The sequence below is a fragment of the Anomalospiza imberbis genome, unplaced genomic scaffold (assembly GCF_031753505.1).
Source record: "Anomalospiza imberbis isolate Cuckoo-Finch-1a 21T00152 unplaced genomic scaffold, ASM3175350v1 scaffold_52, whole genome shotgun sequence".
NCBI lineage: Eukaryota > Metazoa > Chordata > Aves > Passeriformes > Viduidae > Anomalospiza > Anomalospiza imberbis.
The window spans coordinates 387483-412291 of NW_027100130.1; the positions used below are offsets into that span (position 1 = coordinate 387483).

The 24809-nt window shown below is 58.4% G+C and overlaps 2 protein-coding genes across 2 annotated transcripts; one reads left to right on the forward strand and one right to left on the reverse strand.

Annotated features, from left to right (window-relative positions):
• Positions 1–364: 364 nt before the first annotated feature.
• On the forward strand, positions 365–5665 carry LOC137467153 (probable RNA-binding protein EIF1AD). Its single transcript, XM_068178707.1, is given in 7 exon segments — positions 365–405; positions 532–625; positions 1471–1545; positions 1547–1580; positions 2934–3042; positions 4291–4335; positions 5374–5665. Coding segments are annotated over 6 exon segments (627 nt in total). The 5' UTR covers positions 365–405; positions 532–538; the 3' UTR covers positions 5651–5665.
• A 212-nt stretch (positions 5666–5877) lies between these two features.
• SART1 (spliceosome associated factor 1, recruiter of U4/U6.U5 tri-snRNP) lies at positions 5878–24356 on the reverse strand. Its single transcript, XM_068178630.1, is given in 21 exon segments — positions 5878–6008; positions 6268–6389; positions 7048–7137; positions 7808–7943; positions 8383–8473; positions 9801–9888; positions 10852–10917; positions 11903–12067; positions 12910–13040; positions 13761–13909; positions 14618–14739; positions 15870–16218; positions 16393–16636; positions 18312–18411; positions 18491–18568; positions 19320–19425; positions 20835–20961; positions 22314–22351; positions 22353–22367; positions 22453–22504; positions 24016–24356. Coding segments are annotated over 21 exon segments (2598 nt in total). The 5' UTR covers positions 24326–24356; the 3' UTR covers positions 5878–5989.
• Positions 24357–24809: the final 453 nt, after the last annotated feature.

Sequence of the window (24809 nt, forward strand, 5' to 3'; positions counted from 1 at the left end):
ACATCCCAGATCCTCATTTGCATAGCTCCGCCCACACCCATGCATGGATTCATGCTTATTTGCATGGCACCGCCCCAAATCAGGGCTCGTTTGCATCACACCAGGATTTCAGCTGATTTGCATAAGCCCCTTGGTGATCCAGCCCATCATTTGCATAACCGCGCTCATTATGCAGGTGAAACTCCCGCCCTCTGTCCTGGCCCCGCCCCCAAGCGCGGCCATTCGTTTCTCTCGAGCCTGGCTTCGTTTAGGCCACGCCCAGCCCGGTGCGTTTAGCCCCGCCCATTTTGCGGGCGGGCTCTGTCGGCGACCCCGCCTATGGATGGGGCGTGGCCTCCCCGGTTCCCGCCATCCTTTCCGGAAGTGACGTCGCCGCCGCCGCTCTACCCGGAAGTGCCGCCGCAGGTGAGCGCTCGCCGCGCGGTGGGGGCGGGGCCGGGCGGTCCCGGGGGGGTCCCGGAACCCCTCCCGCCCCTCCCCCACCGCCGGGGGTCCCTGAGCCCCCCCCCTCCCCGCCCCGTGTCCCCCCAGCCCCGCGATGTCGCGCGCCACCAAGCGGAAGCACGTGGTGAGGGAGCTGCTGGAGGAGCGCGTGCAGCCCGGGGAGGGCCAGAGCGTGGTCCGGGTGAGACGGGGGGACACCGGGGGGACACGGGGGGGACACCGGGGAGACACCGGGGGGACACCGGGGAGACACCGGGGGACACTGCTGGGACACCGGGGAGACACCGGGAGGACTCCGGGGGGACACGGGGGGGACACCGGGGAGACACGGGGGGGACACCGGGGGGACACGGTGGGGACACCGGGGGGACACCGGGGGGACACCGGAGAGACACCGGGGAGACACGGGGGGGACACCGGGGGGACACGGTGGGGACACCGGGGGGACACCGGGGGGACACGGGGGGACACCGGGGGGACACCGGGAGGACACCGGGGGGACACCGGGGAGACACTGCGGGGACACCGGGGGGACACCGGGGAGACACCGGGGGGACACCGTGGGGACACTGCTGGGACACTGGGGGGACACGGGGGGGACACCGGGGGGACACCGGGGAGACACCGGGGGGACACCGGGAGGATTGAGGGGACATTGGAGTCATCAGGGGGATTTTGGGTATCGGGGACATTGGGGACGTTTGGGACATATTGGGGACACTGGGGGGACATCGGGGGGGACACCGGGGACATTGGGGACACTGGAGAGACACTGGGGACATCGGGGGGACATTGGGGGACATCGTGGGGGTCACACTGGGGACACTGGGGGGATACAGGGACAAAGCTCTGGGCCAGGGGGACACGGAAGGGATAGCCAGGCACGGGGGACAGGGGTGACAACGAGACTTTTGGGGGGACACGAGGGAGGGGACGCTGCTCTGGGGACAGAGTGACCGCTCCTGCGGGTGTCCCCAGCTCTGGGGGGACAGAGGGGACAGAAGGGGACACTGAGTGTCCCCACAGGTGCTGGGGACACCGGGGAACAACCTGCACGAGGTGGAGACGGCGGAGGGGACGCGGTTCCTGGCCAGCATGCCACCCGCGCTTCCGGCGGCACATCTGGATCAAGAGAGGTGACGCCGCCACGCTGTCACTGCCACCCTGTCACTGCCACCCTGTCACTGTCACCCTGTCACTGTCACCCTGTCACTATCACCCTGTCACTGTCACCCTGTCACTGTCACCCTGTCACTGCCACCCGCGCTTCCGGCGGCACATCTGGATCAAGAGAGGTGACGCCGCCACCCTGTCACTGTCACTGTGTCACCCTGTCACTTGCCACTCTGTGTGTCATTGTCACCCTGTCACTGTCACCCTGTCACTGCCACCCTGTCATTGTCACCCTGTCACTGCCACCGCACTTCCGGCGGCACATCTGGATCAAGAGAGGTGACGCCACCACGCTGTCACTGTCACTGTGTCACCCTGTCACTGCCACCTTGTGTGTCATTGTCACCCTGTCATTGTCACCCTGTCACTGTCACCCTGTCACTGCCACCCTGTCATTGTCACCATCACTGCCACCCTGTCACTGCCACCCTGTCATTGTCACCATCACTGCCACCCTGTCACTGTCACTCTGTCACTGTCACCCTGTCATTGTCACCATCACTGCCACCCTGTCACTGTCACTGTGTTACCCTGTCATTGTCACCCTGTCACTGTCACTGTCACCGTGTCACTGCCACCCTGCCGTTGTCACCCTGTCATTGTCACCTTGTCACTTTCCTGCGTCACCCTGTCACTGCCACTCTGTCATTGCCACCCTGTCATTGTCACCCTCTCACTGCCACCCTGCCACTGTCACTGTGTCACCCTGTCATTGTCACCCTGTCACTGTGTCACTCCCCCCCTGTCACCCTGTCATTGTCACCCTGCCACTGCCACCACGCTTCCGGCGGCACATCTGGATCACGAGAGGTGACACTGCTACCCTGTCACTGTCACCTTTTTGTTGTCACCCTGTCATTGTCACCCTGCCATTGTCACCGCGCTTCCGGTGGCACATCTGGATCAAGAAAGGTGACGCCGCCATGCTGTCGCTGTGTCACCCTGTCATTGTCATCATGTCACTGCCACCCTGTCATTGTCACCCTGTGTGTCATTGTCACCGTGTCATTGTCACCCTGTTACTGTCACTTGTCATTGTCACCCTGTCATTGTCGCCCTGTTGCTGCCATCTTGGCACTGTCTCGTGTCATTGTCACTTTGTCCTTGTCACCTGGCTGTTTTTTGTCACCGGGGCATTGTCACCCTCTCGCTGTCACTGTGCCATTGTCACCGGAGCACTGCCACTGGCTCATTGTCACTTTGTCATTGTCACCCTGCCCTCCCCCACTGTCCCCTGCTGCCGTCCCTGTCCCTCTGTCCCCCTGTCCCCGTGGGTGTCCCCAGGTGACCCCCGGTGACACCCGTGTCCCCCCCAGGCGATTTCCTGCTCGTGGATCCCATCCTGGAGGGCTCCAAGGTCAAAGCCGAAATTTCCCTGGTGCTGCTCCCGCCCCACGTGCGCTCGCTGCAGCGCCAGGGGCTCTGGTACGACCCCAAAATACCCCCAAAAATACCCCGAAATACCACCCCCAAACCCAAAACCACCCCAAAATACCACCCCAAACCCAAAAATACCCCGAAATACCACCCCCAAACCCAAAACCACCCAAAAATACTACCCCAAACCCAAAAATACCCCGAAATACCACCCCCAAACCCAAAACCACCCCAAAATACCACCCCAAACCCAAAAATACCCCAAAATACCCCCCAAACCCAAAATACCACCCCCAAACCCAAAAATACCCCAAAATAACCCCCCGAAACCAGAAACACCCCAAAATACCACCCCAAATCCAAAAATATCCCAAAATACCCCCCAAACCCAAAATACCACCCCCAAACCCAAAACCACCCCAAAATACCACCCCAAACCCAAAAATACCCCGAAATACCACCCCCAAACCCAAAACCACCCCAAAATACCACCCCAAACCCAAAAATACCCCAAAATACCCCCCAAACCCAAAATATCACCCCCAAACCCAAAACCACCCCAAAATACCACCCCAAACCCAAAAATATACCAAAATACCCCCCAAACCCAAAACCACCCCAAAATACCACCCCAAACCCAAAAATACACCAAAAACACCCCAAAACACCCCCCAAACCCAAAATACCACCCCCAAACCCAAAAATACCCCAAAATAACCCCCCAAAACCAGAAACACCCCAAAATACCACCCCAAGTCCAAAAATATCCCCAAAATACCCCAAAATACCACTCCCAAACCCAAAATACTCAAAACCGCCCTAAAACCCCAAAATACCCCCCAACCAAAAATACCCCCCCAAACGACAAAACACCCCAAAAGTGGCCCAAAATACCCCAAAACACCCCCCCAAAACACTCCAAGAAAAACCCAAATTCCCCCAAAACTCCCAAGACTTTCCCAAGTCCCACCCCACAAATACCCCAACCCACCCCAAAACAGCTCAAATCACCCCAAACCCTCCCCAAATCCCCCCCAACTCCACCCAAACCCCCCAAAATTCCCCCCAAATTCCCCAAACCCCCCCCAAAATTCCCCAAAAATTCTCCCAACCCCCCCCAAAATTCCCCAAAAATACCCCAAAACCCCCCCAAAATTCCCCAACCCCCCCCCCAAAATTCCCCAACCCCCCCCCCAAAATTCCCCAAAACCCCCCAAAATTCCTCCAAAATCCCCCCAAAATTCCCCAAAACCCCCCCAAAATTCCCCCACCCAGTGACCGCCCCTCCCCCCCCAGGCCCGAGGCCTTCGCGCCCCTGGAGAGGAAAAACCCCCGGGAGGGGTGAGTTAATTAGGGGGGGATAATGAGGTGCTAATTAACTGGGGAGTGGCCACGGGGGTGTTCATTGGGGGGGTTTTAATTGGGATTAGTTTTAATTTTAATTTAATTGGATAACTGGGGGGGTAATAAAGGGGTGTTAATTGGGGAGTGGTAATGGGGGTTAATTGGGGGCAGTAATGGGGTATTAATTAATTTGGGTTAATGGAGATATTAATTGGGGGTAATAATGGGATCTTAATTAACGAGGGGTAGTAGAGATTTTAATTGGGTGCACTACTGGGATTTTAATTAAAGAAGGATAATGGAAGTATTAATTGGGGTAATGATTAGTGTTAATTGGGGGTCGTTAGTGAGGACAATAATGGGACCTTAATTGGGGGTGTGATAATGATGGATTAATTAGGGGGTTGATAACAGGGGAGTTAATTAGGGAGGTGGTAATGAGGAGGGTTAATTGGGGGGATGATAATTAGGGGAGTTAATTGGAGGGGGATAATTAGGGGGGTTAATTGGAGGGTGATAATTAGGGGGTTTAATTGGGGGTCATTAATGGGGACAATAACAGGGAGGTGAGGTCAGAACGGGGTCAAGGGGACACTTAGGGACACGGTGGCACATTGGGGACACGGTGGCACATTGGGGACACGGTGCCATGTGGGGGACATGGTGCTATGCTGGGGACACAGTGGCACATTGGGGACACGGTGGCACATTGGGGACGCGGTGCCATGTGGGGGACATGGTGGCACATTGGGGACATGGTGGCACATTGGGGACACGGTGGCACATTGGGGACATGGTGCCACGTTGGGGACATGGTGGCACATTGGGGACACGGTGGCACATTGGGGACATGGTGGCACATTGGGGACATGGTGCATGTTGGGAACATGGTGGCACATTGGGGACACGGTGGCACATTGGGGACACGGTGCCATGTTGGGGACACGGTGGCACATTGGGCACACGGTGGCACATTGGGGACACGGTGGCACGTTGGGGACACCGTGACCCCCCCGTGTGACCCCCCTCCCCCAGTGACGACCAGGGGCTCTTTGTCAACACCAACCGGGGGGGGACCCCTGGGGACACCGGGGACAGCTCTGGGGACAGCGAGGAGGACACGGGGGACAGCGACGGGGACAACGAGGAGGACGCTGGGGACACTGGGGACAGCTCGGAGCACGGCAGCCGGGGACACACGGGGGACACAGAGGACACGAGTGACACCGAGGCCCCCGCAGCCGAAGGACAATGGGGACAAGGACAGGGGGGACCGGGGGGGGACACGGGGCAGGGGGACGCTTCCCAATAAAGGACGTTGGTGGCACTGGGGTGGCTCTGTGTGTCCCCTCCCCCCAAAAGTGACATGTGGTGACACAAAGTGACTCCCAGAGGCCTTTATTGTCCCCAGGGGCGGGGAGGGGGGACAGGGGTGTCCCCAGGGTGTCCCCAGCCAGGGGTGTCCCCAGGGCTCCAGGGGTGTCCCCAGGGTGTCCCCAGGGCTCCAGGGGTGTCCCCAGGGTGTCCCCAGGGTGTCCCCCAGGGCTCCAGGGGTGTCCCTGAATCAGGAGTCCCCAAAGTGTCCCCAGGGTGTCCAGCAATGGCCCCAGGGTGTCCTCGGGATGTCCCCAGGTTGTCCCCCAGGTGCCCCTCACTTGGTGATGGTGTTCCTGGAAGGAAAAGAGGGGGGTCAGCGACCCAGTCCCCCCAGTCCATCCCAGTCCCCTCCCAGTTCATCCCAGTCCCCTCCCCAGTCCATCCCAGTCCCCCTCCCAGTCCCCCCAATCCATCCCAGTTCCCTCCCAGTCCATCCCAGTCCCCTCCCAATCCATCCCAGTTCCCCCAGTTCCCTACCAATCCATCCCAGTTCCCTCCCAGTCCCCCCAGTTCCATCCCAGTCCCTCCCAGTGCTCCCAGTTTGGCTCTCACGCGTTCATGCTCTTGCCGGAGCCACTCAGGACGATGTACGGCGTCTTCTGCGCCCGCTGCTTCTCCTGCAGCAGCGCCACCGTGCCCAGGGGGGTGTCACTGGAGCTCATCTTCTTCAGCAGCTGCGCCCCAAAAACGGAGGGGGGACCCCCAAATCAGGGCCACCCCAAAAACCCCGGGGAATGCCCCCCAAAAAAACACGGAAAATTCTTCAAATCCCAAAGGAACCCCCCCCCCCCAAGTTTTCAGGGCTGGCGTTCCCGGGGGTGACACTGGGTGGACACTGGGGGTCCCCTTCTTTGGGGGCTGCGCCCCATAATCAGAGGGGCACCCCAAAATCAGAGGGGGACCCCAAAAACTCTGGGAATTCCCCAAAAAAACCCCCAATATCCCAAGGGAACCCCCCCCCTCCCATTCTCGTTCCCAGGGTATTGCCCCAAAACCACGGGGAGACCCCAAAATTGGGCTGGAATTCTCCAGTGGAGCTGGGGGGACCCCAAAAGCCTCTGGAGGACCCCAAAGTCAGGCTGGAGGATCCCAAAATTTGGGCCAATGACCTCAAAATCATCCCGGGAACCCCAAAATTGGGGTAAAAACCTTCAGCAGCAGCACAAGACCCCAAAATTGGAGTGGAGATCCCAAAATTGGAGTGGAGGTCCCAGAATTGGAGTGGAGGTCCCAAAATTGGAGTGGAGATCCCAAAATTGGAGTGGAGACCCCAATGGGAGCAGAGGGGGGGGTCCCAAAAATCCCCAAAATTCCCCCAAAAATCCCCCTCACCGCCTCCTCATCCAACTTCTTCATCCTCCTCTCCGTCTTCATCTTCCCCGAGCCCTTCCCGTGGAAGCGATGGGAGAGCTGCCGGAAGGCCTGGGGACATCGGGGACATTGAGGGGACACTGGGGACATCAGGGACATTGAGGGGACACTGGGGACATCGAGGGGACATTGGGGACATCAGGGACATTGGGGACATCAAGGGGACATTTGGGACATTGAGGGGACATTGGGGACATCGAGGGGACATCGGGGACATTGGGGACATCAGGGACATGGGGGACATCAGGGACATTGGGGACATTGAGGGGACATTGGGAACATCAAGGGGACATTGGGGACATCGAGGGAACATTGGGGATATTGAGGGCTTGGGGACATTGAGGGGACACTGGGGATACTGGGGACATTGGGGACACTAGAGGGGGTTTGGGGACACCAGGGGTGACGTGGGAGACTTTGGGGTAACCAGGAGGTTTGGGGACATTTTGGGGTCAGGGGACAACAGGAGACACTATGGGGGAGTTTGGGGACATTGTGGGGGAGTTGGGGACATGGTGGGGTGTTGGGGACACTCTGGGGAGTTTTGGGGACACTGGGGTGTTTTGGGGACACAGCGGGGGCATTTTGGGGACACTCTGGGTTGTTGGGGACACTGAGGTGTTCTGGGGACACTCTGGGGAGTTTTGGGGACACAGTGGGGGTGTTCTCTGGACACTCTGGGGTGTTGGGGACACTCTGGGGAGTTTTGGGGACACGCCACCTCTTTGGGGGTGAGCTTGCGGCCGGTCTCGTCCACGTACTCGATCTTGACGTCGGGCCGGTAGCCGTCCTTCTCCTTGAAATCCTGCGTGAAGCCCCGGAACTCCTCCCGCCGGCTGTACTTGTCATCGATGGCCCTGGGGACATTGGGGACATTGGGGACATCACTGGGGACATTGGGGACATCACTGGGGACACTGGGGACATCATTGGGCTACTGCTCCTGCCAGCTGTGCTGGTCATCGATGGCCCTGGGGACATTGGGGACATCAGTGGGGACATCACTGGGAACATTGGGGACACTGGAGACATCACTGGGGACACTGGGGAATCACTGGGGACACTACTGGGGACACTGGGGACATCACTGGGCTACTGCTCCTGCCAGCTGTGCTGGCCATCGATGGCCCCGGGGACACTGGGGACACTGGGGATAACAGGGACATTGGGAGGCTCAAGGTGACACAGCGGGTAACGCAAGGGATGACACAGGTGACACCCAGGGGACACTGAGGTGACACAGGGGACACCCAGGTGACACCCAGGTGACACTGAGGTGACACTGGTGACACTCACATCTTGTCCTCGATGCAGTACACGGCCGAGGGCAGGGATTTGTTCGGGGCTTTCACTCGCGCCACTTTCTGCACCGTGGTCTCCAACAGCCCTGGGGACACAGAGAGGACACGGGGGGGGATGTGAGACCCCACAGGACCCCCAAAACCCCACAGCGACCCCCAAAACCCCACAGCAATCCCCAAAACCCCACAGCGACCCCCAGAACCCCACAGCGATCCCCAGAACCCCACAGGGATCCCCAAAACCCCACAGCGACCCCCAGAACCCCACAGCGATCCCCAGAACCCCACAGGGATCCCCAAAACCCCACAGCGACCCCCAGAACCCCACAGCGATCCCCAGAACCCCACAGGGATCCCCAAAACCCCACAGCGACCCCCAGAACCCCACAGCGACCCCCAAAACCCCACAGCAATCCCCAGAACCCCACAGCGACCCCCAAAACCCCAAAGGACCCCCAAAACCCCACAGGACCCCCAAAACCCCACAGCGACCCCCAAAACCCCACAGCGACCCCCAGAACCCCACAGTGACCCTCAGAAACCCACAGGACCCCCAAAACCCCACAGCGACCCCCAGAACCCCACAGCGATCCCCAGAACCCCACAGGGATCCCCAAAACCCCACAGCGACCCCCAGAACCCCACAGCGACCCCCAGAACCCCACAGCAATCCCCAGAACCCCACAGCGACCCCCAAAACTCCAAAGGACCCCCAAAACCCCACAGCGACCCCCAGAACCCCCTCCAACAGACCCCAAACCCCCCATACAGACCCTAATCCCACAAAGAGGATCCCAAAACCCCCCCAAAAATCCCCAAACCCCTCAAACTCTCCTCAAACGCACCCCAAACCTCCCCTGCAGACCCTACACCCCTCAAAAAGGACCCCAACCCCCCTCATAATGACCCCAACCCCCTTCTAAAGGGTCCACACCCCCCAAAACCCCCCAAAACCCTCCAGAGGACCCCAAACCCTGCTCTAAGAACCCCAAACTCCCCCATAGACCCCAAACCCTACTGGGAGTACCCCAAAACCCCCATAATGACCCCAAACCACTCGAAACCCCCTCAAGCAGACCCCAAACCCCACTGGAAGAACCCCCAAAACCCCCATAGGGACCCTAAACCCCACTGGAAGAACCCCAAAACCCCCATAGGGACCCTAAACCCCTCAAGCAGACCCCAAACCCCACTGGAAGGACCCCAAAACCCCCATAGGGACCCTACCTCAAGCAGACCCCAAACCCCACTGGAAGGACCCCAAAACCCCATAGGGACCCTAAACCCCTCAAGCAGACCCCAAACCCCACTGGAAGGACCCCAAAACCCCCATAGGGACCCTAAACCCCTCATGCAGACCCCAAACCCCACTGGAAGGACCCCAAAAACTCCAAATTTCCCCCAAATCCTGACCTTTGTTCTGGCACAGCAGCAGCGCCGCCGCCAGGCCCCGGTTCACGATGGGCTCCTCGTCCAGGATCGTGGTGGACGAGGCTGAGAACTGAAAAAGGGGGGGTCAGGGGGCACCCCAAAATCGGGGAATCCCAAAAGAACCCCCCAGGGTCCCTAAAGGGGGAGTTTGGGGGGGCTGGCTTTGGGGTGAGCCCGTTTTGGGGTGCCTGTTTTATGAGATCTCCCCATTTTAAGGGTCTCACTTTTTGGGTCTCCTCGGTTTTTTTTTTGAGGGTGCCCGTGTGTGGTCTCCTGATTTTGGGGTTTTCTCCTGATTTTGGGGTTTTCTCCTGATTTTGGGGTTTTCTCCTCATTTTGGGGGTTTTCCCCTCATTTTGGGGTCCCTCATTTTTGACTTCTTCCCGGTTTTATCCTCCCCTCTTTCTTTTAAAACTTGTCCATTTCTTGCCCAACTCTTAAGCTCTCTCCCATTTTTTGGGGTCCCCCATCCCATTTCTGGGATCCCCATCCCATTTTTGGGGTCCCCAGCCCATTTTAGGGTGTTCTTCTCCCTGTTTTTGGGGTCCTCCATCCCATTTTTGGGGTTCCTATCCCATTTTTGGGGTCCCCCATCCTGTTTTTGGGGTCTCCCATCCCATTTCCGGGTCCCCCAGCCCATTTTTGGGGCATTTCTCCCCATTTTTGGGGTCCCCCAGCCCGTTTCTCCCCATTTTGAGGCGTTTCTCCCCATTTTTGGGGTCCCACAGCCCATTCTCTCCCCTTTTTGAGGCGTTTCCCCCCATTTTTGGTGTCCCCCATCCTGTTTTTGGGGTCCCTATCCTATTTTCAGGGTCCCCATCCCATTTTCAGGGGTCCCAGCCATTTCTCCCCATTTTTGAGGCGTTTCTCTCCCCATTTTTGGGGTCCCCCAGCCCGTTTCTCCCCATTTTTGAGCCGTTTCTCCCCGTTTTTGGGGTCCCCAGCTCGTTTTTGGGTGTCTCCCCCGTTTCCAGCCCCTCACATCCTGGTGCTGCCGCGCTCCTCAGCCAGGTTCAACGCTGCTCCACCCCACATTCTCCTCCCCCTCCGAGTCCGGCGGCTCCGGGGGCGATGCCGGGCGGCCAGCCCGCTCCAGGGCCTGGGGACACGGGGACGTTGGGGACATCAGGGACATTGGGGACAGCACGGGACACGGAGAGGACAAATACGTGGAGAACAAATCCTCTCCAAACCACCCCCAAAACTGCCCCAAATCCCCTCAAAACTGCCCCAAAATCCTGCTGAACTCCCCCAAACTCTCCTCAATCCCCCCAAATCCCCTCCAAAATGCCCCAAATCCCCCTGAAACTGCCTCAAATCCCCTCCAACCCCCCAAACTCTCCAAAATCACCCCAAATCACCCCCAAAACTGCCCCAAATGCCCCCAAATCCCTGTAAAACTGCCCCAAACCCTCTCCACCCCCCCAAATCCCCCAAATCACTCTAAAACTGCCCCAAACCCCATCCAATCCCCCCCAAATCCTGCTAAACGTCCCCAACCCCCGCCCCAAACCCCCTCCAATTCCCCCCAAAACTGCCCCAAACCCTCTCTAAACCCCCCAAAACCTCTCCAAACCCCCCAAATCACCCCCAAAACTGCCCCAAAACCTCTCCAAGCCCCCAAAACTGCCCCAAACGCCCCCAAATCCCTGTAAAACTGCCCCAAACCCTCTCTAAACCCCCCAAAACCTCTCCAAACCCCCCAAATCACCCCCAAAACTGCCCCAAAACCTCTCCAACCCCCCAAAAGCCCCCAAATTGCTGTAAAACTGCCCCAAACCCTAACCCCCAAACGCCACCAAAATTGCCCCAAACCCTCTCTAACCCCCCAAAACCTCTCCAAACCCCCCAAATCCCCCCCAAAACTGCCCCAAAACCTCTCCAAACCCCCCCAATCCCCCCCAAAACTGCCCCAAAACCTCTCCAACACCCCCAAAACCGCCCCAAACGCTCCCAAATCGCTCTAAAACTTGTCCCAGACCCCCTCCAATCCCCCCCAAATGCCTTCCAATCCCCCCAAATCCCCTCCAAAACCCTCCCAAATGCCCCCAAAACTGCCCCCCAAAGCCCCCCACACCCCTGACCATGAGCTCGTCCTGCTCCTCGCGGTTCCCGGCCAGGCCGTAGGTCGGGATCTCGCCCAGCGTCCGGCAGAACTCCGAGGTGGCGTTGAAGACGATGCTGCCCCCACCCCGCGGGTCCGGCCCCCCCGGGACCCCCCCGGAGCCCCCCCGGAGCAGCTCCAGCACCTGCCAAAGTGAGGGAGGGGGGAGAGAGATGAGCGAGGATCCCAAATTTGGGGTTATCCCCCCCTTTTTAGGGCGGGTCTCCATAGGGTTTTTGGGGAGGGCGTTGGGATTTGAGGGGGTTTTGGGGGGTCCTTGGGGGAGATTTTGGGGTTGGGGGTCCACAGTGATGGTTTTGGGGGTGCCATGGGGAGTTTGGGGCGATTCGGGGAGGAATTGGTGGAAATACGGGGGAGTTTGGAGAGAATTTGGGGCAGGTTTGGGGGGATTTGGGGCTGATTTGAGAGGGGCTGGGGGATTTAGGGATGCGGATATGACTTAAGGGAATTTGGGGTGGTTTTGGGGATCTTTAGGAGGAGTTTTGGGATTGGGGGTCCCACGAGGAGATTTTGGGGGGTGCCCCGAGAAGTTTGGAGGGATTTGGTGGGGGGTTGGAGGGGATTTGGGGCAGTTTGGGAGAGTTTTGGGGCAGTTTGGAGAAGATTTTGGGGTTTAAGGGGAATTTTGGGGTTGCTGGATAAGGCGAGCTTGGGGATCCTCAGAGAGATTTTAGGGTCACCACAAGCAGTTTTTGGGGTGCTAAGTGGGACCTTTATGGGGTGTTGTGGAGAGGAGATTTAGGAGGAGTTTTAGGGTTTTTTTGGTGTGGCTTTTGGGGGTCTCTGGGGAATTCTGGGAGGTTTTGGGGGACTTCTGGGAGGGTTTCTTGAGGTTTTTTGGGGGGATTTTTGGAAATTTTTGGTGAGGTTTTGGTTTGTTTTTTTTTTGAGGGGTTTTTGGGAGTTTTTTCGGGGGGATTTTTGGGAGACTTTGGCGGGGGTGGGGTTTTTGGGGGGTGGTCTCACCTTCTCTCCCGCTCCCTCCCGCAGCTCCCGCAGCTGCCGCAGGCGCCGGCCCCGCTCCAGCTGCTGCTGCAGCTCCTGCTCAGCCTCGTCCTCCTCCAGGGCCGGGGGGGTCCCGGGGGGGGCGGCCTCATCTGGGGGGACAATCGGGGTCAGGGGGACCCCAAAATCCCAGAAAAACACCCCCCACAACAAGCCAAAATCCCCCACAAAATCCCTAAAAACACCCCCAAATCCCCCAAGCTCCTGCTCAGCCTTGTTCTCCTCCACAGCCAGGGGGGTTCCGGGGGGAAATCGGGGTCAGGGGGACCCCAAAAACCCTTCTTGGCTACCCTAAACCTCCCCAAAATCTCCCCTAAAATCTCCTGAGCTCCTACTCAGCCCCGTCCTCTTGCAGAGCCAGGGGGACCCCGGCTCCTCTGGAGGGGCACAGGGATAGGGGGGACCAAATTCCATAAAAACCCCCCAAATCCCCTAAAATCTCCTCCAAAATCTCCCTGAAATCCTCAAAAACCTCCCCAAATCCCCTAAAATCTCCCAAAATTCCCTTAATCCCTCAAAATGCACTCTAAAATCGCCCCAAAACTCCCTAAATACCACAAAATCTGCCCTAAAAAGTCCCCCAAATCCCCTCCAACCCCCCCAAACTCCCCTAAAATCCATCCCAAATCCCCTCCAATCCCCCCAAACTCCCCTAAAATCCACCCCAAATCCCCTCCAATCCCCCCAAACTCCCCTAAAATCCCCCCAAATCCCCTCCAATCCCCCCTAAAATCCACCCCAAATCCCCTCCAATCCCCCCAAACTCCCCTAAAATCCCCCCAAATCCCCCCGAGCCCCGGCCCTGCTCCCACCGTCGCTGCTGATGTCCATGTTCTCCGTGCGGGTGTCGTCCGAGGGCAGCGGGGCCTGGGGGGTCCCCTCGGGGGGGTCGGGGGCATTTTCGGGGTCCCCCCCAGCCCCCTCCTCATCCTCCTGCACCCGCCGGCCTCGGCCCCGCGACCTGGGGGAGGTTTGGGGGAACTGAACCCCAAAAAACGACACCCAGGATCCCAAAATCCTCTCCAGGATCCGCCGAATTCTTCCCCAGGACCCCGCAAATCCTCTCCAGAACCCCCAAAATCCTCCCCAGGACTCCCTAAATCCCCCCAGGACCCCCCAAATGCCCCCCAGCACCCCACAAAATACCCCCCCCCACTACCCCATCCCAACCCCTTGGGACCCTCAGGGTCCCCCCCAGGACCCCTAAAATCCCCTGAAGATCCCCCAAATCCCCCAGGAACCCAAAATTCCCACCAGGACCCCTGAAAATCCCCTGAAATGCCCCCCAGGACCCCTCCCCAATCCCTTTGGACCCCCAAAATACCCGCCAGGATCTTCCCAGGACCTCCCAAAATCCCCCTCCAGCCCTTTTAGGGCTGTCCCCGCACGCTCAGGAACACCCCAGGACCCCCCAAATCCCTTCCAGGACTCCCCCAAAATCCTCCCCAAGAACCCTAAAATACCCCAGGACCCCCCCAAAATCCCCCTCCAGCCCTTTTAAGACTTGTCCCCGCACTCTCAGGACCCACCCAGGACTTCCCAAACCCCCCCCAAGGACCCCTCAAATCCTCCCAAGACCCCCAAAATTCCCCTCCCCCAGCCCTTTTAGGACCCTCCCCACACCCCCAGGACCCCCCTGGGACTCCCCAAATTCGCCTCCCGGCCCCACCTGGAGCCGAAGTCGCCCTGGGTGTCCCCCGGGGCCGTGGCCAGGAGGTCGTCGGCCCTCAGGGGTTTCTCCTTCTTGCGCAGCTTCCGCACCCGGCGCCGCGTCTTGCGGAACGTCACTGCCTGGGGACCCCAAAATCAACCCTAAACCCTCCCCAGGACCCCAAATCCCCCCCGCCCAAAATGATCCCAAAGTCCTCCCCACAGACCTCCTATCCCCACCAAATTACCACAAATCACCCCAAAATTACCCCAACCACCCCCCCCACAAATTACCCCAAAATCCTCTGCAGGACCCCAAATTCCCCCAATGACCCCAAATGCCCACAAAGGACCCCAAATCCCCCAAAATCCCCCCCATAACCCCAAATGACCCTAAACCCTCCCAAATCCCCCCAAAACCTCCCAACCCCCACAATGCTCCCAAATCCCCCCCAAATCCCCCCCTATGACCCCAAACCCTCCCAATGACCCCAAATCCCCCCCAATGACCCCAAATCCCCCCTCTCCAACGACCCCAAACCCCCAAATCCCCCCAATGACCCCAAATCCCCCACTGACCCCAAATCCCCCCCCAACGACCCCAACCCCCCAAACTCCCCCCCATGACCCCAAATCCCCCAATGACCCCAAATCCCCCCACCCCAATGACCCCAAATCCCCCAGTGACCCCAAATCCCCCCAATGACCCCAAATCCCCCAGTGACCCCAAATCCCCCCAATGACCCCAAACCCCCCCAATGACCCCAAACCCTCCCAGTGACCCCAAATCCCTCCCCCAATGACCCCAAACCCCCCCAATGACCCCAAATCCCCCCTCTCCAACGACCCCAAACCCCCAAATCCCCCCCCAATGACTCCAAATCCCCCCAGTGACCCCAAATCCCCCCCAATGACCCCAAATCTCCCCATGACCCCCAAATCCCCCAAACCCCTGCAATGCTCCCAAATCCCCCAATGACCCCAAATCCCCCAATGACCCCAAATCCCCCCCAATGACCCCAAATCCCCCCACCCCAACGACCCCAAACCCCCAAATCCCCCAATGACCCCAAATCCCCTCCATGACCCCAAATCCCCCCAATGACCCCAAATCCCTCAATGACCCCAAATCCCCCCCCAATGACCCCAAATCCCCCCATGACCCCAAATCCCCCCAATGACCCCAAACCCCCCCATGACCCCAAACCCCCCCATGACCCCAGACCCCCCCACCCCACGACCCCAGCCCCCCAGCCCCCCGCCCCGCTCACCATCTCCTCGGCGCTCAGGTACTCGCTGGCCAGGCGGGGGAGGGGCAGCTCCAGGCTCTGGGGGGCGGGGCCGGCCGGGGGGAGGGGCCCGGGCCGGGGGTCCCCCCCCGCGTCCTGCGTCCCCCCCGGGCCCAGGCGGAACGAGGGGCGCGGCGCCGGCTCGTCGTACTGCGGCAGCAGCGCCGGCGCCGCCGCGGCCTGCGGGCGGGGACATCGCGGTATGTCGCGATAGCGAGCGACGCGTCGCGATAGCGAGCAACACGTCACGATATTGAGCGATGCGTCGCAATATCGAGCGACACGTCGCAATATCGAGTGACCCGTCACGATATTGAGCGATGCGTCGTGATATTGAGCGATGTGTCACGATAGCGACGCGTCACGATACTGAGAGATGCGTCACAATATCGAGCGACACGTCGCGATATTGAGCAACGCGTCACGATGTTAACCGATGCGTCGCGATATTGAGTGACGTGTCGCGATAGCGAGCGACACGTCGCGATATTTAGCAACCCATCACGATGTTAAGCGATGCGTCGCGATATTGAGTGATGCGTCACGATAGCAAGCAACACGTCGTGATATTGAGCGATGCGTCGCGATACGTCGCGACAGGGCGGGTACCTGGGGGCCGGGCGCAGGCTCCTGCTCTCCGTAGGGGTCGTAGTTCGGGCGGCGGCGCCGCAGCTCCTGCTCCTCCTGCGCCCGCGCCGCCGCCGCCAGCGCCACCTGCTCCAGCACGTCCTCACCCCCCTCCAGCACCCCTGCCACACCGCCGGGGACAGAGAGGGGACAGAGGGGACAGGGGGGACAGAAGGACAGAGGGGACAGAGAGGGGACAGAGAGGGGACAGAGAGGGGACAGAGAGGGGACAGAGAGGGGACAGGGGGACAGAGAGGGGACAGAGAGGGGACAGAGAGGGGACAGAGAAGGGACAGAGAGGGGACAGAGAGGGGACAGAGGGGGGACAGAGGGGGGACAGAGGGGGGACAGAGGGGGGACAGAGGGGACAGAGGGACAGAGAGGGGACAGAGGGGGACAGAGGGGGACAGAGGGGGACAGAGAGGGGACAGAGGGGACAGAGAGGGGACAGAGAGGGGACAGAGAGGGGACAGAGGGGACAGAGAGGGGACAGAGAGGGGACAGAGGGACAGAGGGACAGAGAGGGGACAGAGGGGGACAGAGGGACAGAGAGGGGACAGAGGGGACAGAGAGGGGACAGAGGGACAGAGAGGGGACAGAGGGACAGAGAGGGGACAGAGGGGGGACAGAGGGGGGACAGAGGGGGGACAGAGAGGGGACAGAGAGGGGACAGGGAGGGGACAGGGAGGGGACAGGGAGGGGACAGAGAGGGGACAGAGAGGACGGAGAGGGGACAGAGGGGACAGCAGGGACATGGGACAGACAAGGGACAGCCAGAGGACAGAGGGGACAGAGAGGGGACAGAAAGGACAGTAGGGACAAACAAGGGACAGAGGAACAGGGACAGAGGAGACAGAGAGGACAGCGGGGACAGAGAGGGGACAGGGACAGAGAGGACAGAGGGGACAGGGACAGAGGGGACAGGGACAGAGGGGACGGGGGGACACAGGGAACAGCAGGGACATGGGACAGCGGGAACAGGGACAGGGACAGCAGGGACAGAGGGGACAGGGACAGCAGGGACAGGGGGACAGCCAGGGGACACAGCCAGGGGACACCAGGGACAGCCAAGGGACACAGGGAGGGGACAAGGAGGGGACAAAGGGGACAGTGAGAGGACATCTTGGACAAGACGCCCCCCACCCAAAGTACCCTCCCCATGGCCCCTGGGGACAGCACTGTCCCCCACCATGTCACCTGTGTCCCCACTGAGCCCTGTCCCGGTGCCACCCCGATGTCCCCATGTCCCCAATATCCCCACTGACCCCTCGAGGGTCAGCACCAGGGTCTGTCCCTGTGCCACCCCGATGTCCCCAGTGTCCCTGCTGTCCCCAGTGTCCCTGCAGTCCCCAGTGTCCTTGATGTCCCCCGTGTCCCCAGTGTCCCTGCTGTCCCCCGTGTCCCAATGTCCCTGCTGTCCCCCATGTCCCAGTGTCCCCCATGTCCCTGATGTCCCCAGTGTCCCTGCTGTCCCCAGTGTCCCAGTGTCCCTGCTGTCCCCCATGTCCCAGTGTCCCCAGTGTCCCTGCTGTCCCCAGTGTCCCTGATGTCCCCAGTGTCCCTGATGTCCCCAATGTCCCTGCTGTCCCCCATGTCCCAATGTCCCCAATGTCCCAGTGTCCCCAGTGTCCCTGATGTCCCCAGTGTCCCTGATGTCCCCCATGTCCCAATGTCCCCAATGTCCCTGCTGTCCCCCATGTCCCAATGTCCCCAATGTCCCTGCTGTCCCCCATGTCCCAATGTCCCCCGTGTCCCTACTGTCCCCCGTGTCCCCAGTGTCCCCGTGTCCCCACTGACCCCTGTCCTTGAGGGTCAGCACCAGCGTTTGTCCCTCGGGGATCGAGGCCGGGTCGTGCTCCACCGTCAGCCCCTGCAGGTCCCGGGCACTGTAGCGCTCCTGGGGGGCACAGGGGGGGTCACTGCCTGTCCCCAAGCTGTCCCCAAGGTCCCCCCACCCTGTCCCCAGCGTCCCTCACCCTCCGGCGCCGCTGGAACTCCTCCTCCACCAAGGGGCTGACCCCGAACTCCTGGTCCATCTCCTCCAGCAGCTTGGCCTGCAAACCCCCCCAGTCACACCAGTTTGGGGACACCGGGGGACACCGGGGGACACCCCCAGCCCGCTCCCGGGGCAACGGGAACCTGGGAGATGCTCATTAGGGGAAAAACGAGCTCAAAATTTCCCATTGTTGGCTCAAAAAACGGCAACGAGCGGAAGGTGGTGCTCCCAAATCGCTGGGGTTTTTTAGGGATGCCCCTAAAAATTGGATTTGAACTTCAAGCGGTCCCAAAATCCCTAAAAATTGAGGTGGAAGCAGAATTTTGGGGTCAAAATCCATGATTTTAGCACCAGGCTTGAAAATATTTACTGCGAAAAGAAAAAATTTAAGGCTTCAAAGCATTGATTTTACGGCTGCGTTGAGGGAATATTCCTAAAAATCACCTTGAGACTCAAAATTCCCAGAAATTGAGACAAAATTGAAATTTTAGCCTCCAAATACCCCATTTTAGCCCAAAAACACGTTATAAAAAAAAGACCTAACTTGAAAACCTTTAGTTTGTAGGAAACTTTTGACCAAAATCCTTGAAAATTAACCTAAATTTTCTGGCAGCTCCACGATTCCTAAAATGTGGGGCAAAATCGGGATTTTAGGCAAGAAAGCCCCACAGAAAAGCCGATAAAAATCCCAATTTGTTCTGTAAAACGGCTAAAAATTGGGGTAAAAATGCCATTTTTCTACTGGAATCAGGGGGTTTGGGGTTTTCTGGGATTTGGGGTTTTCCTGGGATTTTGGGGTCCCTTCCCACCCTTTTTTCTGCCAGCTCCTTCTCCCTCTGGAGCGCCCGGCTGCGCTCGATCCACGCGGCCGCGTCGTCCAGCCAGGGCTCCTCCTCCCCCAGCGTCTTCACCTTCCTTTTTGGGGTAAAAAAGGGACATTTTGGGGGTCCCCAAAACCGCCTGAACCCCCAAAATCCTCCTGGACCTCTGCATGCCAGAGGATCCAGGTTTTTTTCAATATCCCCCAAAATTTTCCCTTGAATCTGCAAACTCTACCCCTCAAAATATCCTAAAACATTCCCTGTGCCCCAAATTCCCCTCCCACATGTTCCCCAAATCTTTCATGTGCCCCAAAATCACACCCTGGCCCCCCAAAATTCCCCCTGAGAACCCCAAATCCCCCAAAACCCCCCACCAAATCCCCCAATTCCTCCTAAATTCCCCCCAAACCCCCCAAATTCCTCATAAATCCCCCCAAACCCCCCCAATTCCTCCTAAATTCCCCCAAATTCCTCCTAAATTCCCCCCGAACCCCCTGAATTCCACCTAAATTCCCCCCAAACCCCCCCAATTCTCCCCAATTCCTCCTAAATTCCCCCCAATTCCTCCTAAATTCCCCCAAACCCCCCAAATTCCTCCTAAATTCCCCCCAAACCCCCCAAATTCCTCATAAATTCCCCAACCCCCCCAATTCCTCCTAAATTCCCCCCAATTCCTCCTAAATTCCCCCAAACCCCCCAAATTCCTCCTAAATTCCCCCTAAGCACCCCAATTCCTCCTAAATTCCCCCCAAACCCCCTGAATTCCACCTAAATTCCCCCAAACCCCCCAACACACCCCCAATTTCCCCCAATTACTCCTAAATTCCCCCAAACACTCCCCAAACCCCCCCAATTCCTCCTAAATTCCCCCCAAGCACCCCAATTCCTCCTAAATTCCCCGCAACCCCTGAATTCCTCCTAAATTCCCCCCAAACCTCCCAAATTCCTCCTAAATTCCCCGCAACCCCCTGAATTCCTCCTAAATTCCCCCCAAACCCCTCCAATTCCTCCTAAATTCCCCGCAACCCCTGAATTCCTCCTAAATTCCCCCCAAACCCCTCCAATTCCTCCTAAATTCCCGCAACTCCCTGAATTCCTCCTAAATTCCCCACAACCCCCTGAATTCCTCCTAAATTCCCCCCAAACCCCCAAATTCCTCCTAAATTCCCCCCAAACCCCCTGAATTCCACCTAAATTCCCCCCAAACCCCCAACACACCCCCAATTCCCCCCAATTCCTCCTAAATTCCCCCAAACCCCCCAAATTCCTCCTAAATTCCCCCCAAGCACCCCAAGTTCCTCCTAAATTCCCCCCAAGCACCCCCAATTCCTCCTAAATTCCCCCCAAACCCCCTGAATTCCTCCTAAATTCCCCCAAACCCCTCCAATTCCTCCTAAATTCCCCCCAAACCCCCTGAATTCCACCTAAATTCCCCCCAAAACACCCCCAATTCCTCCTAAATTCCCCCAAACCCCCCCAATTCGCCCCCAAACCCCCCCGTACCCCAGTTTCTGGTTCAGCAGCCGTTTCTCCTTGGCCGCCGCCAGCTTCTCGCGGATCTCCTCGCGCTGCCGCAGCGCCAGGGGATTGATCAGCTCGGCCGCCACCGGCTCCTCCTTGGTGCCCGCCTCTGCCCGGGCAGCGCCCCAAAATCAGCCCCAGGCACCCCACAACCCACCCCAAAACCAGCCTCGTAATCCACCCCAAAATCAGTGAAATCGGCCCCAAAATCAACCCCAGGCACCCCACAACCCACCCCAAAATCAGCCTCGTAATCCACCCCAAAATCAGTGAAACTGGCCCCAAAATCAACCCCAGGCACCCCACAACCCACCCAAAATCAGACTCATAATGCACCCCAAAATCTGTGAAATCAGCCCCAAAATCAACCCCAGGCACCCCACAATCAACCCCAAAATCAGCCCCATAATCCACCCTGAAATCGGTGAAACCGGCCCCAAAATCAACCCCAGGCACCCCACAATCCACCCCAAAATCAGCCCCAAAATCCTCCCCAAAAACAACCCTTGGGCACCCAAAATCCACTCTAAATCACCTCTCTGTAGAACCCCAAAATCAGCCCTAAAATCGGTGAAATGGGCCCCAAAATCAACCCTGGGGAACTCCAAAACCAGTGAAATCGGCCCCAAAATCGGCCCCAGAAATAGCCCCAAAATCGGTGAAATCAGCCCCAAAATCAGCCCCAAAATCAGCCCCAAATCATCCCCGGGGCACCCCATAATCAGCCCCAAAATCCATCCAAAAACAACCCTCGGGCACCCCAAAATCCACTCCAAATCACCCCTCTGTAGAACCCCAAGATCACCCTAAAATCGGTGAAATGGGCCCCAAAATCAGCTCTGGGGAACTCCAAAATCAGCCCCAAAATCGGCCCCAGAAATAGCCCCAAAATCGGTGATATCAGCCCCAAAATCAGCCCCAAATCATCCCTGGGGCACCCCATAATCTGCCCAAAATCAGCCCCAAAATCCATCCCAAAAACAACCCTTGGGCACCCCAAAATCCACTCTAAATCACCTCTCTGTAGAACCCCAAAATCAGCCCTAAAATCGGTGAAATGGGCCCCAAAATCAACCCTGGGGAACTCCAAAACCAGTGAAATCGGCCCCAAAATCGGCCCAGAAATAGCCCCAAAATCGGTGAAATCAGCCCCAAAATCAGCCCAAAATCAGCCCCAAATCATCCCCGGGGCACCCCATAATCAGCCCCAAAATCAGCCCCAAAATCCATCCCAAAAACAACCCTCGGGCACCCAAAATCCACTCCAAATCACCCTCTGTAGAACCCCAAAATCACCCTAAAATCGGTGAAATGGGCCCCAAAATCAGCTCTGGGGAACTCCAAAATCAGCCCCAAAATCAGCCCCAGAAATAGCCCCAAAATCGGTAAAATCAGCCCCGAAATTGGTGAAATCAGCCCCGAAATCAGCCCCAGACACCCCAAAATCCCCCAACCCCTCACCTTTCTTGGCCGTGCTGGTCTCCAGGGTTTCAGTCCCAGTTGGCCCGGAGCTTACTGGAACAGGGAAAGGGCTCAGGGGGGGTTTGGGGTGGGGGGACCCCAATTTTGGGGGATTTGGGGGGGTGGGTGGGGTCCTCACTTGGTTTCTTCCACGCTCAGGGAGGATTCGCCTGCTGCGGATTTGGGAGGGGCTGGGGGGGGTAATTAATAAATTGTTAGTAATTGATGAGGGTGGGGGGACTGCTGCCCCACCCCAGTCACCCCATGGACCCCAAAATCCCCGTTCAACACCCCAAAATCCTCTTTAATCCCCCCAAAATCCCTATGGAACACCTCAAAATCCCCCTTAACAGCCCAAAATCCCCATTAACAACACAAAATCCCCATTAACACCCCCAAAATCCCGTGGAACACCCCAAAATCCCCCTTAACCCCCCCAAAATCCCCATTAACACCCCCAAAATCCCCGTGGAACACCCCAAAATCCCCCTTAACCCCCCCAAAATCCCCATTAACCCCCCCAAAATCCCCATTAACAGCCCAAAATCCCCCTTAACCCCCCCAAAATCCCTATTAACACCCCAACGCCCTCTTTAATCCCCCCCAAAAATCCCTATTAACACCCCAAAACACCCTTTAATCCCCCAAAATTCCTTTTAATCCCCCCAAATTCCTTTTAACTCCCCAAATTCCCTTAAGCCCCCCAAAATCCCCATTAACAACGCAAAATCCCTTTTAACCCCCCCAAAATCCCCTTTATCCTCCCCAAAGTCCTCATTAACAACCTAAAATCCTCCTTAACACCTCAAATTTTCCTTTAGTCCCCCAAAATCCTCTTTAATCCCGCTATATTCCCTTTAACCCCCCCAAAATCCCCTTTAAGACCGCCAATTCCCTTTAACCCCCCCAAAATCCCCATTAATAACCAAAAATCCCTTTTGAAACCCCAAAATTCACATTTACCTCCCCCAAAATCCAATTTAACACCCCCAAAATCCCCCTTAACACCCCAAATTCTCCTCCAGTCTCCCGAAATCCTCTCTAATCCCCCCAAAATCCCCTTTAACCCCCCCAAAATCCCCATTAACACCCCAAAATCCCCTTTGACCCCCTCCAAATTCCCTTTAACCCCCATTAACACCCCAAAATCCCTTTAACACCCCAAATTCACCTTTAACGTTCCCCAAAATCCCCCGAAACACCCCAAATTCTCCTTCAGTCCCCCAAAATCCTCATTAATCCCCAAAGTTCCCTCTAACCCCACCCCAAATTCACCTTTAACCCCCCCAAAATCCCCTTTAACCCCCCACAAATTTCCTCCTTTAAACCCCCCAAAATCCCCATGAGCACCCCGAATTCTCCTTTAACCCCCAAATTCCCTTTCTGACCCCTCCAAAATCCCTCCGGGGTCTCCTCCATCCAAAGCTGCCCCCACCCCCCCCCCGAAACCCCAAATCACCCCCAGCTGCCTCAAAGCCCCCCCCCAAAAATCCCATTAATTACACCCCAAAACCTCCTCCAGCCCCCAAATCCTACAGCTCCCCTCTCCCCGCACCCCAAATCTTTGTTGTGCCACTGAAACCCCCCCCCAAAATCACCTCCAGCACCCCTCGAGCCCCTCCGGACACCCCAAAATCCCCCCAAATTCCCCCTCAAACCCCAAATTCCCCCCAAATTCCCCCCAAATCCTCCCAGCCCTCACCGGGCTCCTCCCTCTCCTCCTTCCTCTCCCTCTTCGCTCTCCGCTCGCTCTCGGAGCCGCCCCGGCCATGGCCGCTCCTCCCGGCCTCCTCGGCCCCTCCGCGCCGGGAGGAACCGGAGCCTCCCCCGGAGCCACCGCGCTCCCCCCGGGAGCGGCTGCGCTTCCCGCGCCGCTCCCCGCCGCGGTGCCGGTGCTTGCGGTGCTCCCGGGGCCGCCCCGCGCCGCTGCCGCTGCCCGTCCCGGCCTCCCCCGAGGCCTCCCCGTTCGCTTCGGCCCCGCCGCGCTCCCGGTGTTTCTTCGAGGCGCCCATGGCCGCGCCGCCACTTCCGGGAGAGAGCGGGACTTCCGGTGGTTGTCATGGAGACGCTTCCGGTGCTCGGCTACTTCCGGCGGGGCGCGGTGCTGATTGGCCAAGGTATAGGCGGGACTTGAGAGGGCGCTGTGGGATGAACCATTGTGCACGCGGAGGGGGCGGGAAGAACGAGCACGATTGTTGTGGCGCCGTCTTTCCACCACAGGAGGCTGGAGACCCCCACAAGAGGCACCGGGGCTCTCTCGACACGGTTCCCAGTGAGGAGACCCCGTGCGGACCGCCGGACTGGGGGGGTTTCTGTAAATAGCGCACCCCCGGGACACAACAAAATGGTGGCGCCCAGCAGGGACGAATAGAGACTTTGACAACACCAAAATGGCGGCTGCTTGGGGTGCGGCAAAATGGCGGCGCATGGTGGGGGGGGGGACGGGGGACCCCGAAAAGGACGGGGGCGTAGAGAATCCTACGGGAGAAGAAAAAC